This window comes from Perna viridis, chromosome 4 (assembly GCF_037379345.1).
Source record: "Perna viridis isolate PV_CMFRI_1.1 ecotype Kerala chromosome 4, ASM3737934v1, whole genome shotgun sequence".
Lineage (NCBI taxonomy): Eukaryota > Metazoa > Mollusca > Bivalvia > Mytilida > Mytilidae > Perna > Perna viridis.
The window spans coordinates 24,756,679-24,772,041 of record NC_142448.1 but is presented as its reverse complement, the minus strand read 5'-3'; the positions used below and the strand labels follow the sequence as shown (position 1 = coordinate 24,772,041).

The window sequence follows — 15,363 nt, the reverse complement described above, 5'->3', positions numbered from 1 at the left end:
CCTAGAGATTTTCTGTTATTGGCATTAACTCATCTCTCTACATTTTCTGTTGCATGTCTCAGTTTAATTGGCTAAATACTAGTATTCAACTTTGTTTCGCTTACCTCATAAACCATTTCTAGTTGTGAAACTTGTTTCAAAATCACATCTCTTTACGCTTGAGTTAAAAACCATTCATGTTGAAGTTTTAACCATCATGACGTTCGTATTGGAGTACGATATTAAGTTTTGTCCATTGCAGTTAACGTTTATACGTAATGTTATGAATGTCAAGTAAAAGTACGGGTAAAAAATGGACAATGTGACCTTTAACTTATTGAAACGTGTACATTGATAAAATCTAGAAATTTTAATAATTTTTAATTGAAAAAGGAAGCAAGGGTAATCAATTTATATAAACATTTCACCAACTTGGAGCAAGGTCAAATTTATCAATACATGTTTACATTACCGTCGACTAATGTCATAGTCATCTGATTTCCGACCATCAAAATGATCATACAAGTTACCACTGTCATCCTTTTTTCTCACGTGACCCGATGAATCATATTCATTGTCTACAGTATGAGCATACACATTGGAGTTGTCATTGTCTGGATGGTATGGTTGACCCGAGTTAGCAAATTCTGTGTCGGAAATTGAGTATGTTTCATTAGAATCGACTACCGGTTGAGCCATTTCATACTGTTCTGATTGTTTTTCAAGTATGAAGTAATTATCATTCATCGTATTCGCCCTAGTTGATGTGTTCTTCTTATCTGCATGACGATTATTAGAATGCATTCCAGGTTCTTGTGGTAATTCGTAAGATGCATAACTTGTTCGAATTGTGGGGGAAATACTCCTTTGATGTCCATGTCTATCGCTCAACTTGTTTTCCTTTACTAACTCATCAGTATCTTCATTCGGTCCTCGTCTTAATAAAATGAAGTCAACTGAAGTTTATCATTTTAGACATTCAAATGTATTCCTTCAAATCAATTTGATAATATAACATGTGTATTGTATTCTATATTAAAATGTTAAATTCCGTTAATTAGTTTATGACAGCAAAGTTAATTCTAAAGCTTTTAAAAAGCTTCTAAAAGACAGTAAATCCAAACTTTTCATGCTGACTTGGAATTCCGTCGTGGTAGTTTATTATATATTCAGTGGATTCATTAAATTACTATTGACATGAATTATAGTAATATAGAGCAACATCAAAGCATTACGCTTACGAAACCTGATATCCATCTTGTACACTGTTATCTAATGACCTGTATGTTTTTGTTTGCAAAAATTAACTTTACTTCGCTTTAATTCCATAAGTAAGATAAGGCAGGCATTACATGTAAGAGAACACAAACGAATATACTGATATTTTACAGTTTTACATCAAGTAAGACTTTTTGGTATTTAACAACCTTTAAAATTAGTGTAAGAGTTTGTTTTCTTGGTAACGATACGAACATTAAATATGCTTACTCAGCATTACAGGTTTATTTCCTTTCAGACTGAAATCGGACTCTCAGTGCTTCAATGTCAAAAGTTAAATTAGTTTTGATTACTGTTATGAGTGCTTCGTACTTTATAATTACCTTTTTACTATGAAGGCTAGCGCTAGAATCACAATTGAAACACATCCTGCAATTACTCCCAATGATATACCTTCAAAACATGTTTATAAAAACAACTTATCTATACAGAGAAAATTATTTTTTGCATATCTTTCATTGTCATTTTTTTGACATGACAAACATGTGACTAACTTTTGTTCATACTAGAAGGACCGTTATTAACTAAACAAAGCGCATAAAATGAGGAAAAGACATAAAATGACAATTAGAACAAAAACAACTCACACAAATACTTTCAATCATAATTATCGTCAACATTATAATATTTACATTCTAGATTAACCTGAAATTTACTTAATTTAGTAATTTGACCTTCGTGAAACATCTAAATTCAAAACAATATATTGCAATTTTGAAATGTATATTTAAGGCACACGATGTACATGTAGCTATGCATATGATTTTTGTTTGTCAAATTTTGATACTAATCCGAATAAGAGTAAATACCTAAAGCTAGGATCCAATTGTCGTTTTCTGATGAAGATATGGGAAACTCATTCGTATCTGAAATTACATGGTAAGTAAAATGGTTTTACCTTTGGCAGTGAGTATTGGAAACTTAACAATAACATGTGTACAAATTCTGCATGATCAATCCATTAATCACAAAATGGTATGCAGTTTTTAGAAATCTAGTTCTACCTTCACACGCACAACAACAAAAAGAAAGCTAAGATCAACAAACTAACTGAAATATCAGCACAAGTATGTTTAAAGGTAAACCAGATGCAGACCAAAATTCTCCGGACTAACACCCACCATATTCATCCAATTCAGCCTGAAGGTGAAAAAGCCTAAGTTTTTATAACTTTTATAGAAAAAACGAATATTTTAATGCTCATGCATTTCCGTAATTATGTAAGCTTCTATTGACTATTGTATTGGTGGAAACAAACTTTTGTCTCTTAACTCAATCACATATACATACCTTCACACGTGAACTCTAGTAGCACGTCGTATTTCCTAAAGCATTCTGATCTGTTTAATTTATGTATTTTACCATTCATGTCAAATGTACATTTGGAGAGGCCTGTTTTGGTACTGCAATTTTTTTCTATCATTTGAGTAATTGAATCGTATAGTTCAGTGCACTGTGTAACATAAGGATCAAACGTTAGATTCAAATTGTTTGATTTATCACAGGTTGGTATGAAACTGTTATTATCTGTCAACGAAATACACGTCTCCTCTTGTTGATCTGTAATTTGATTTCAATTCATCATATTTTAATTACAATAACGCTCGTAAACTACATGTCTCAAACAGATGGTCTCTTTTGTTCTTGCAAAACTGTTATCACAAATACTATTTTTTAGAAGTAAAGGGACATTTCCACTGTTCAAAAAAAATTGTTCAGCACAAATATTAAACGTCAGATATTAACCATACTTGATTTTTGTAGAACTACATATATATATATATATATAGATAGAAGGGTCTGAAAAATTCCCAACGATGTCAGAACTGTCAAATTTGCGAAGCAATTTTTTGTCGTTCCCTCCGCGGGACTCGAACTCGTACCGCTGTGACATCTATGGCAACACCGCCAGCACAAAGTCCAGCGCCCTAGACCACTCGACCAGCTAGACTATATAAAATATATCTTTCGCTGTCCGGGTGATTCCTCCTCGTAGGATTAGTCTAGGGGTGTAACTTAGTACACGATGTATGGTAATACGGGACAGTTCATCTAGGTGTTATTATGTAGGATAGAGGATCAAATTAATGATGCATGTCACAACAAATCAATATTATACAACGTCTCAGAATGTGACGACTCTATTCTCTACACTGCTCCACCGGATCAAATTGATACAGGGAAGATAACGTAAACTTATAGAAGGGTCTGAAAAATTCCCAACGATGTTAGAACTGTCAAATTTGCGATGGAACGACCAAAATTTTAACACAGAAATTTGCCAAAACGTTTTGAAGAGCATTCTAAGTATAGTTTCATGTACTTACAGTTCCAAATAGTCGATTCAATTGTCTCGAATTGCGGCTTTTTAAACGCAGCGAGCAATGGAGATGTAATCATTATCAGTAAAAAAATAAACACTCTTCAAGTTGATTTTACTTTTTATGAAAATTGAACAAAATAGGAATCATTTAGATCTGGGGTCAGTTGTCCAACTTGTCATTATTCTTAATAAGTAATTAAAATACCTTAATCCATTGATCAAAATTAATTATGTAACTAACTTGTTGTTCAACTTGTCATTAATTTTAATGAATCATTAAAAATGTTAATCATGTCATTAAATTTAATTCACCCACTGGACCAGAATTAAAACTTGAATCACACATTCAAAACACCATTTACACAGTTTGTGATAATAAATCAGGGTCAAAATCATGTTTTAATAGAATCCGGGTAAAGAGTTATCTCCCATTGACATTGAAACAATTTAAAAAGAGTTTGAAAGCTATAAGTTTTACTTTTAGTGAGTTAAAGTGAATGTTATCTCAATTACATGTACTTAGCTACCACAATATGAAACACTATTGTCTTGAATATAAGACTATGAATAAAACAAGTTTTTACAAAACCATTCAGAAAAAAGTTGTCGTACATTTTTGACTATTTTACTTTATAACTTGTTTTTGTCAAATAAAAATGTAATATTTAAGAAGGATATGTATGCTACATTGTCAATATTTGGTTATATTCAAGTAACTGGAAGTGTCAGAAGTTTATATTTGAAATGCATTATGAGATGCACTTGCATTTTAATCATGCAGTTAAAATTGAAAACAATGATTAACAAATGCAATAATAAAATTAAGTTGAACAACAAAATTTAATCATTCGATTTACTACTCACTCAATTAAGTTTTGTTGACTCATTAAAATTAATTACACAATAATTTTAATGACAAGTTGAAAGCAGACCCCTGTCTATTACGTGGGCATTTCTTCAGACAAATCTCCATTTGACAATATTGAAAACTGCTAAATCTGCGTATGTTGTAAGCACTTTCTAAAAAAGCTGTGTTTTTCTTTAAGGACTTTAGGTGATGTTCATTCAAACAAATATCTGTCTATCAACGCATGAAATTTATTCAAAGTTTTTGACCTGATGTTAGACAAGAAATATATATAGGGACAGAATTTACAGATTTTTTTATTATTGAGTATAGCATGCATATCAAAGCAAGAAACATTCAGTTTTGCGAGGCATATTCTTTACAAACCTACAAACGAATTCTCGAAAAATAAAAAAAAACAAACATGAAAAAAATAGAGAAAGATTAACAAAAAAATTGTGTATTGAGACCTTTTTTATTTAGAATACCTCAATTTAAAGAAGCACACGGGGATAATCAGTAAAAACATCTTTCATATACCTTACATTCGACTTTCAGTGTAATAAAAGTACTCATCAACTTTGTCCGTCTGGTTGCAATACATAATTTTAATAACATGTGTTCACATTTTTTATAGACATTCGCTAAATGTAATTTTCCATCTGATAATAAAGATATGATGTAATGAAGATATGACCAGGCCTAGTCGACGCACAAATCACATCATTCTAAACAGATATGAAGAAATAAAAACAAAGATCGACATAAATACCCATCCTATATCATTTAAAAGTAAGCTTACTACTACAAGTATTTCAATAAGTTACGACTAGGTTCCGACTAGATTCCTCCCTCATAGAAATTTTCAGCATGATCACTTATCTTATATCCGGGGCATAAAAACGAACGAATATAGTCTTACCGTTTTTGCTTCTGCACCTGTTGTAAAGATTGTAGTAACCAAAACTATTTAGGTCAGTATCTTCCTCTAATATGACATTTCTGTTAATCTGGCACTGATACTTTTTATTACAAATATCATTCAACTCTTCAATAATGCTGTTAGAGATTGTGTGGTTCTTCGAAGAATTTTCACATTTCATTTGGCGTTTGACAGTTAATAGTTTGATTATTTTTATCACGTGTCCACTGTTATTGCAGGACAGAATGGTGTTTTCCTCGAGGACAACATTGTTACTAGATTTTGTGATGCCTTTAAAACAAGCAACATTGTTTAGTTCTAATCAGGGTTATGCCTTTTGTGTTTGATTTTATTTAAAAGCATTCTTTTGTGCATGTAATATTTGACGAACTAGTCTGCATATAATATACATAAAAAAATAAGGAATAAGGAAAATATGTTAAAGATTGAAACAAAATATTTAATAAAATTAAACTTGAGGAGCTGATTTTTCGTGTTTTTACCAATCTGAACTTTGGCAGACTCAATCATTCGAAACAAAGTTTAACAGCAAGAGCCTACTTCTTTTGTCAATGAATAACGCAACGTATTGCTACAATTATGCACAGTAACAAGGAATATGTATTGCATTTTAAACAATATTTGGCACATTATAACTATAAGGCATTGATGACAGTGAGTACCCTAAATATATGCAAGAACATGGATATTGATACGTAAGTACATGCAAACAATAAACAATTAGTATCTTTCAGTGTTTTACAAGCATACGGTAATCACCGGTTATACATACGTTTACTGTTTTAAATAAATACGTGCTTGTACTCTCTCATTCTCTCTCTACTTAATTTTGCTTCATATGCTTTAATAGGGTATATTAGTAATCAGCGATTAAACTTACTTAGAGCGTCTCAACTAGAGACGGAATTTATTCGATGGATCCGTTACCTATCTTTTTGTATCAAAATGCAAAGTTAAATATATATATATAAGTGCTTATTCTTTAATTCGAAGTGCTTATATTCACAATGCCCGCACAGTGATAGTGTTTGCCGACGTATGTGTAAAATATAAACACATATTGAAATTGGTGGCATTCATTAGCACACCTGGATGAAAGCCAAATACGTCGATACATATGAATTTGTGCAAACATTTTTTTTTCTTTATTTACATACACGCATTATCGAATGTTCCTCGAACGTGCATTTGCGTCCTAAACGTTACTCTGAAGCCTACTCAGCTTATTTTGAACTTTTAAACTAATGAGAATCGCACATACTCATTCCTGCAACTTTTGTGTATCATTTTTATCGATGTCTTTTTCAAACAATGAAGTTCAATGAAATATAAAACATATCGTAAAAAAATAGTTTGGAATCCCATGAACGTGTGCATGGATTTGACATTCGTCTTATACGCCAGTGAACACTGTTACGTGATTAATAGGCGGTATAGACAGACAAGTAATGGGTATGTTTTCTGCGTATTGTAATTTGACGTTTTGAATGGGCTCAACAAAATAAATGATTTAGCATCTACAGAGTGCACCAACGTGTATAAGGGTAACAACACTAATACGATATATAATCAAGTCAAGTCCAAACTAAATTAAGCTGGCAAAATGGATATTACACCGCCCGAGCAGCTGGTACCGCAATGGCCCCGACTTGGTACAATCACTTCGAACATATTTTGTTCCGAACGTCGAGACACATTTTTTAAACGTTGTATTATATGTTGCTGCCTTTAACACATCTTTAGACATTCAATACTGCTGCAAGTAATATTTTATCGCTGGAAATGAGTGTTGTTTCCCTTAATTGTTATAATATCTGTATGTGTCAGATGGAAACAATGGAATGCATAGTATTTTATTTCATATCGGTGAAAAATCATATTTTCTTATTGGATAAAAGGTGGTCATGTATGATTCTTAATTCTGTAGTAAAATTTCTTCCAGTCATTATTATGTTCTGATAATGACCAGAAAAATGGCCATTATCAGAACATTTGACAATTAACACCAGCTTTGGAATAAAGAGTTATAAGAGCAATTATGTCTGTTGCTCCCACATTCCCTGATATGTCAAACAAAAATGCTGAAGGCACAAAGCAGCAAACGAGATTTGCCACCAAACTGTTTCACGAATATTGAATGAATATGAAGTCGTACCAGACGACAGCAGCAGCAGACGTTCTACCTGAAAGTGCATTTGATCACTTGCTTGCTGGAAAACTGTAACTAATCTCTGGGGAGGAGAAATACGGAGTTTACAGTGAACGATTTATTCGAGCGGGAATTAAAAGGTCTCTACAGAGAACTAGACTATGTTTAATTAATGAATTGGCATTTTTCCCTATTAAAAGGGTGTGTGAGTGTATGTACATGTAGCTTCAGTTTTATATATATATGTCAGTACATATAAATTACATACCGTTTGTCTGAAAGAACATAAATAATGCCAAAAGTAAATAAATGTACAATCTTAATTCAACCGGACACAACATCTATTGTCCACGTACAATAAAGTGAAAATATGGAAAGCCTTTCACAACACTGAAGGTCAGCGTCTTTAAGTTATTTTTCGCTTGTTAACCTTGAGATTTAGTTATTATCAAGGTCTAACAATTTTCCTGTTTAGTTGCAACTAAATTTTAGCCCTATTGCGTGAGATAAATACGCGTTAAAATTACAAGTGAATGGAATTTTCTTTTTGAGAAAAATCAAAAATAATTTACGTTGATTTTCGGATATCGTTGAAACATTTTGCTAATTATAAATGCACAAATTTTCTACAGTAAATACTGTGTAATGTTTACACATGTATTTGTTTAACATACTTATTGAGATGAGAGAACAATGAATACAACTATCAAGTACAATAATGTACAGGAATGAATAGGATTTGGTGTCATGGTCGGTTGAGCTTTTTTCAAAACTAACTACCACAGTCGTGGCAGATCGAATCGAGCCTGTTGTATTTATATGGTTACTTACATGTGAATTTTCAGATATAAATTGTAATATTCTGTGATGTATCATTATTTTTGAATTGTTCAAAAGGCAAAAGAATACAACCATTAAGAAACATTTCTGTTGAGCGGTGATTTTTTTTATGTATTTCAAAAGTTTACACATGCAATCTTTACATGTCATCTTCTTAATACCAAAATTGCATTTATTCCCTATAATTAATTGTAACATAAATTGAGATTTTTCCTTTGTTCTTTTTCCCAAATATATATGAGGAAGACCAAGTGTGCTTTTACAAGAAATCTTGTATGATATTGCATGAAGGTTCACGTGTTCCCATAGAACTCATAACTGGAAAACAACAATGCAATCTTCAACCTTATTAGCATAATATTGCACATGGACAACTGCGCCTCTGACAAAAATCCGCGAAACGAGAGCCAGATCTACCCGTGCCTGTATAGCTCTCGTCGGTCAATTATTGATTAATGGGTGTGGTCAATTCATATCACAAATCATGTATTGCACCACCTCCCTCGCTATCCAAATAGGTCAAATCGCTCAAAGCCTATTTGCAAAATCGTAAGACCGTGCTATAAATAAAACCATTCAATTGTATTTGGGACGACTTATATTTGACCTCTGCTCTAATGAATGAATATGGCAAAAGTATATTTTCAGTTTTTCGGTAAGATATTCAAAAACAACATTGATTTATCTGTACATTGACATATCTAAAAACCGTATATATTCTTGTCTCATTAAAGTATTTACAAAGTCCTTAGTTGTCAGCACCATTATTATTCTTATATGAAATTCCATTATAATCCGTCAACAGGTTCAGAAGGATCGATTTGCGTTTTAAGGATAATTTACAGAAGAACAGATGGTCGTTACACTTACAACTTTATTTATTCAGGGGTAAAAAAATGTAAAAATATTACATTAGACTACCTTTGAGTATTTATAACTTACAATAATGTAATATATAAGATTTCCTATCAGGGAAGGCGATGAACTGAAGATTCGATTATTTATAAAATTAGATCAGATCGTTATGATATTAAACGTTTATAAACTTAACTCTACATTAAAAAGTATTAATGAAACTATGTACCCATGTTGATTGGGACAAATTTTATGGAAATGTAAAACTCGATTTCGATTGTATCAATGTGACATATAATGACTCATTGCAGCTTAAACGTATTTTACTTTTGTAGAATAAACACCTAAGCAAATAAGCACGCACGTCTCATTTTGTTTATCTTTTCCCTTCGTATATTTTCCTTGCAAATAAACACAAAAAATACCAGTTTTAACCCCTTTTCTTCGTTTTTATATAAATGATTCTTAATTATGCCTTTACAAAATGTTTATTTTATTATGCGCATGCTCATAAGTATATTGTATTTTGACTACACAATTAAGATGTTCATGCATTTAACCTTTTTTTATAACATTCAACAAATTAATAAGATATTTTTAAACTTAAACTATGATGGAATAAGACATCCCTGAATTCACGTTTTCGTAGATATTATCAACTTCATTCCCTGTAAAATGATCATAATCATCTATTACGTCAGTTTCTTTCCTTTTGTAAACTGCTGCGTCATATATGTGGTCAAAACAATGATCATATATGTTTGCACCACTGTTTTTCAAATAACTTTCGCCTAAAACTGCGTATTCAGAATCAGAAATGTCGAAATCAACTTCAGACTGGGATGTTTCCAAATGTTCAGATTGGTTTTCAAGTTCATAGTATTCAATGTTCCTCGTATTTCCTGTATCAGATTCGTAACATAGTGGTTTTCCAATCAAATCCGTCTGTTCATAATTTTGAGGCATGTAAACCGCTGGATTATCATTGTCAATTTCAATGCGGTTTTGTTGTTCCGAGCAAATAGAAGGGACTTGTTCATAAAAATGTTCACTGAGTCTGATTTCACAAAGTCCGCTGTTGTTGCGATTTTCAGGTAACGAAATTCCTTGGTGACCAAAATATTCTGTATCTGGAATACTGTTTAATTTTTGAGTAATGCTTCTTTTCGATCTGTTAAAGCATCTATAGCAAATTGGAATATTAAATTCATATTAATACAAATCATTTCCATAATCTTATTATTAGTAATACATTTGAAAATAAATATCGTTGTTGTTCATGATCAAAAGAAGAAATAATACATTGATCTTTAATGTCAATGATTTATGTTCATAGAATGCTTGCTTTGATGACTAAGTGATAAGGCAAAATCATTTGTGTTCGTTTATTAAAATGAAATTAAGACTTGCTATTAAGTATTTACATATTGAATTTAATGTTTTCGACGAATAATCTTATACAAATCATTAGCAATTTAAGAATAGAAGTAACGGGGGTCTTGTTAAGACAAAACAATATTAATTATAAAGCACATTGCACAACTTTAAAGAGCTAATGTTTATTGCAATGATCATATAAATGTTTCACAATTATTTTAATAAACATGTACTAACATGTAGTAAACTATAACGCGTAAACATAAAATATAATAGTTTTCACACCAAATTAAAATTTTAAATTTGTTCGTCAACAATGTTCTAAACAAAATATAAACAGTAACTTTAGAAATACATATATAGCTTCGTGTATACTAACCTGTAAACGACAAAAATAATGCACACTAGTAGTACAATTACAAGGACCCCACTTATCCATGTTACAGTTCTGATTGTACCTTTAATATAATTTTAAAACTAGTCGATTTCTGAGTTCAGATGTATCTGACATAAAGCTTATTTATTTTTGTCTAAGGAACGGCTGTGCAATATTTTTAAGTAACACAAATTTTAAATTGCACCATCTGCACCATGAAAACTAAATTATTTAACGTGTCATAGTTTCCTCTTTTTCTTACGTCTACCCTGGACTTCACTTTTTATGAGCAACTAGGCGGATGTTTCTAGAAAAGCAGAGGACGCTTACCCTACCGGTGAATCTGGTCCATGCAGTTTTTTTGTGTGTACGTAAAACCATTCTTGAGATCCAGTCAAAGTTATCAGTCGAATCGGAATACGATCTATAGAAAGTACAATAAGTCTTAACAGAGAACTTCCGCAGCAAGAAAAAAAATACTCTCATCGGGATAAATAAATGAAATATATTAGCGTTGATCATTGGAACTGTACCATTGTTATCAATGCATTCCTTTCTCTTTCTATATCCTGCTTCATACAATATATTCATTGATAAGTTCGGGTAAAAGGCCTTGGTACATACACATATTTCTCCGCTGATCCATTTGATGTTCAAGAACCTTTATCGACCTCCGAAAAAAATATAGATCTGATTGTTTTATTAAAATTGAAACATAGCTTTGCTAACATAGGAATGGCAATCATATTTTGAATTTCCTCAAAGCTGTCAATTGCGTCAGTTTGATGTGAATATGTTTACGTCACAGGTTATGTGTAAAATATTCCCGCCATCCATTGAGAACTGTTATATTTCCGAACTTTACACAGATACTTATTCTGAATCAGACCCACTGAGACTTGGAATTTAGCTTGAGCTGCTTGGAAGGTTAAGGGTGAAAATTTAAGAAGTTGAGCCTCTGGTACTCGCTTCTATAGGTAATGCACAAACACCATATTACTATAGATACCAACGTAAGTACCAGTCCATATAAAATTCAGACATTGACAATATTACATTGATTCATGGAAAAAAAACACTGTACAAATGACGCTCGCTTTTTCAACCAACATATGCTATATTTGTACGTAACAACTGTATTTTCCATATTCAGACCTGTACTTTTGAGAAAATCGTACATCTCTTTCTCACTAAAATCAACCAAATCAAACATAATCAAGAACGATAACTCTTACAAAAAGCAAATTTCATGTACAAACTACATAATGTTTATCGCAAAAGCGCGACGTCCAGTGAAAAATTATGTGTTATGTGATCAGTGACTGTTTCTGAACAAGAAATTAAAGTGAGTTCAGTGGGTTTTTAAAATGCATGAATCACCTCCTGTCTGGTTTCTATAAAGTCTGCTACTTAATAACTTAGCTTTTGCATTTGTAACGCTAATTAATTAAGCGTACAGAGAACTGAACACATATTTAAAAGAAAAAAAAAAACATTCTAAAAAACGGATTTGGTATTGACTAGCCCATTACGATATGTATGTTTAGATAAGACTTGTGTTCAAACAAAACTATAGATCTTATTGTTTTATTAACATCGTAACATAGTTTATATTTCCGTTTTTGCACATATATGTATTCTGAATCAGACCTACTAAAACTTTCAATATTACTTGAGCTGCTCGGAAGGTTAAGAGTGAAAATTTAAGAAAGTTAAAGCTCCGGAGCTCGCTATTATAGGCAATTCACAAAAAAAACATATTATTATAGGTAACAATTTTAAAAATAATTCAGCTTTTGCATATGTAACTCTTAATAATTAAGCGTATTCCTTTTTGAATTTAAGAGCCAAAATAGGAGAACTGAACACAGATTTGAAAAAGAAAGATTTCCAAAAAGACGGATTTAACATTGAAGAGATCATTACGATATGTATTTCTTTTCAGAAAATGTTTTCGTTTGACTTTATTTATAGTTTTTTATAATATTATATTGTATATATATCTGTCCATGTCGATAGTCTCGATCGAGTAAAGTTCTCCCCCCTTTTACGGTGAAAGAATTATTATTCGTTGTGTATCATTTTTCGTGTTTTCATGAGTAGACCAAAGCACGAAATTTTAAATTGGTTCCCAACGAAAAGGAGATTTTCATTGATGTGGATACTGAAAACCTAAAAAAATCACGAATTCAAGAACCCACGAACTTGCATTTCTCTCTAAATCCACGAAAATAGGAACCCACGAATTAAAGTACTTTCAAAGTATTTGGTGTTTTTCGATGCAAATATTTAGGCAGAAATAATAATAAATAAACCATTGTATTACAATTGCATTTAAAATAAAATATGTGATAGAGTAATCAAGGGAACCAAGGTTATAGCGGTAATCAACAGAATGTAATCCAGGGACAAAGACCAGACATGGGAAACAGACACACACAACAAAGAACATAAAGTAACTGAAAGAGTAATCAAGGGAACCAAGGTCATAGCGGCAATCAAAAGAATGCAATCCAGGGACAAAGGCCAGACATGAAAAACAGACACACACAACAAAACATAAAGCAACCAAAATCATACATACAAAGCAACAAAAGCAAATGAGCAACTCGGACTCCAATAAAACTGGGAGATTGACCAGTTGCACCGGTAGGGTAAGCGTCCTCTGCTTTTCTAGAAACACCCGCCGAGTTGCTCATAAAAAGTCAAGTCCCGGGTAGACCAATAAATATATGTTTTGATTAATACATATCGTTAACGTACATTGAATTAAGAATGTCTCATTGAAAGATTTACATTGTACTTTTTACACATATCAAGTTTTAAACATACCCGAAGTTGTTTCTTTGAAAGACTTTTCTGATGTAGAATTTTGTGTAGACTTATCTGTAAGATAAGACTTGTGTACAAATAAAATGTAATATGTAAAGATTGAGAAATCTCAACTAGAGCATATTCTAGATTACAAGTCTCGTAGTAAGAAAATAAACAGGAGGATACGAGATGAAATTCAAACTCAGTAATTGTCCCCTGTACTTCTACTTCAAACCTGTCACCTTATAAAGGTTTTATGAAACTGTGCCAAAAAATATGCCATGGAAACAATTTGAAAATGCATCTGTGTAAAGGATGCATGCATATGAATTCGTACTTTGACGTACCAATTTTATAATCAATAGGTATTTGCCTTACCCCGTCGCGTTGAAATTCGTGTATCGCTGTAACTATTTTCGAACGGAAGATCGGAAGTAAAGAGTAAAGACAGGCTAAAAATCGAATGCTATAGCCCTCATGCTTTACGAATAAGGGAGAACAAATATGATATTGATGGGTGATGTCCAATATCCAGATGATTCGATAAAACAATTTTCTTCATTAGTCTTTTGGTGGTTTTATTTAACGTATTGATCAAATGTATAAATTTGTGCAGTGGAAAAGTCAGACACCAAACTAAATGTATGAAGAAAAAAAAACATCACAATTATGGTTGATAGAGATGGGAAACATAACTTAAAATGTCGTTATTGAAAAGTCGATTTCTTCTATGAAATATAAAATAGTGGGAAACTGCCCGCGTAATTCTAAATTATCAGGAAATAGAAAAACAATGATCAAATGCTTAGAAAATAGTGTTCTTACTTTTACAGGTAAAGTGTACCTGGATGTTATACTTTCGGAAACATTCCGAATGTCGCCGAACCATATCCGTTGCTGATAAATATTGTGATGAATTAGGTGCCTCTTTGTATGGGTGATATAGAGACTTGTCAATGTTGGAATAAACATCTTTGCATTCGCTTCGGTCAGGATCGAAGGTGATACGCAAGTTGCCGACATCGTCATTTTCTAACTGAGTGTCATCGCTGATATGAACACATTGTTCTTCGTCTGAAGTATTACCTGATTAGAAATGTTGTTGGTAATTTGGCAAACAATTAAATCACGATAAACTTGTGCTGTGTAGTGTTTTCCCCGGACTGAAGAAATATAGATAGCAGTAAGTAATCGAATGATTATTGCTTACTCAGAACTGAATTCACTTGTAAAAGAAATGTTGTACTTTTAATCTAAAAATTTCCCAGTGAAAGAGCATGAACGGGCCCAAAGTCTTTTATATCCAACACCAAAACCAACAATTGAAAACATATCTTATATCTTAATTTTTAATAAGAAAACAAATGTAGGCAGATTATTCTTATTCGATTCAACTTTATTGAGCGCGGATCAATACTATCATTCTAATATGACGTCCTTAACAGGCTTTGAGACCACAACTGTGGTCGATTTTCGATTGCGATATGAGCAGCACGCGACTTAATGGACGTTGTTTGTGCGTGTAAATTATTGCCCATCTTAATCATGTAACAAACACACATAACATTCCGATGTGTATCAG

The 15,363-nt window shown here is 32.1% G+C and overlaps 2 protein-coding genes across 8 annotated transcripts in view; both read right to left on the bottom strand.

Annotated features, from left to right (window-relative positions):
• Nucleotides 1-344: 344 nt before the first annotated feature.
• On the bottom strand, nt 345-7,955 carry LOC148619436 (uncharacterized). 5 transcript variants are annotated; one of them, XM_088579302.1, is made up of 6 exons: nt 7,788-7,954; nt 5,350-5,640; nt 2,548-2,817; nt 2,067-2,123; nt 1,581-1,650; nt 345-916 (listed from the first exon to the last, which is right to left on the bottom strand). In XM_088579302.1, the coding sequence occupies exons 1-6, from the start codon at nt 7,858-7,860 to the stop codon at nt 448-450; spliced, it is 1,230 nt and encodes a 409-aa protein (XP_088435428.1). In that variant the 5' UTR covers nt 7,861-7,954; the 3' UTR covers nt 345-447. The 5 variants fall into 5 exon arrangements, with proteins under 5 accessions (XP_088435428.1, XP_088435430.1, XP_088435429.1 ...); XM_088579304.1 differs by having other exon boundaries at nt 7,835-7,940; XM_088579303.1 differs by lacking the exon at nt 2,067-2,123 and having other exon boundaries at nt 7,788-7,955.
• A 1,507-nt stretch (nt 7,956-9,462) lies between these two features.
• LOC148619434 (uncharacterized) overlaps nt 9,463-15,363 on the bottom strand; it is a 28,181-nt gene continuing 22,280 nt past the window's right edge. For 2 of the 3 annotated variants that reach the window (XM_088579313.1, XM_088579312.1), the window contains exons 4-7: nt 14,607-14,867; nt 13,800-13,853; nt 10,971-11,049; nt 9,463-10,397 (exon numbers count right to left, since the gene is read on the bottom strand). In XM_088579313.1, coding sequence (XP_088435439.1) covers nt 9,818-10,397; nt 10,971-11,049; nt 13,800-13,853; nt 14,607-14,867 — 974 coding nt within the window. In that variant the 3' untranslated portion in view covers nt 9,463-9,817. The remainder of the gene's footprint in view (nt 10,398-10,970; nt 11,050-13,799; nt 13,854-14,606; nt 14,868-15,363) is intronic. The other variant, XM_088579314.1, reaches the window with a different exon arrangement.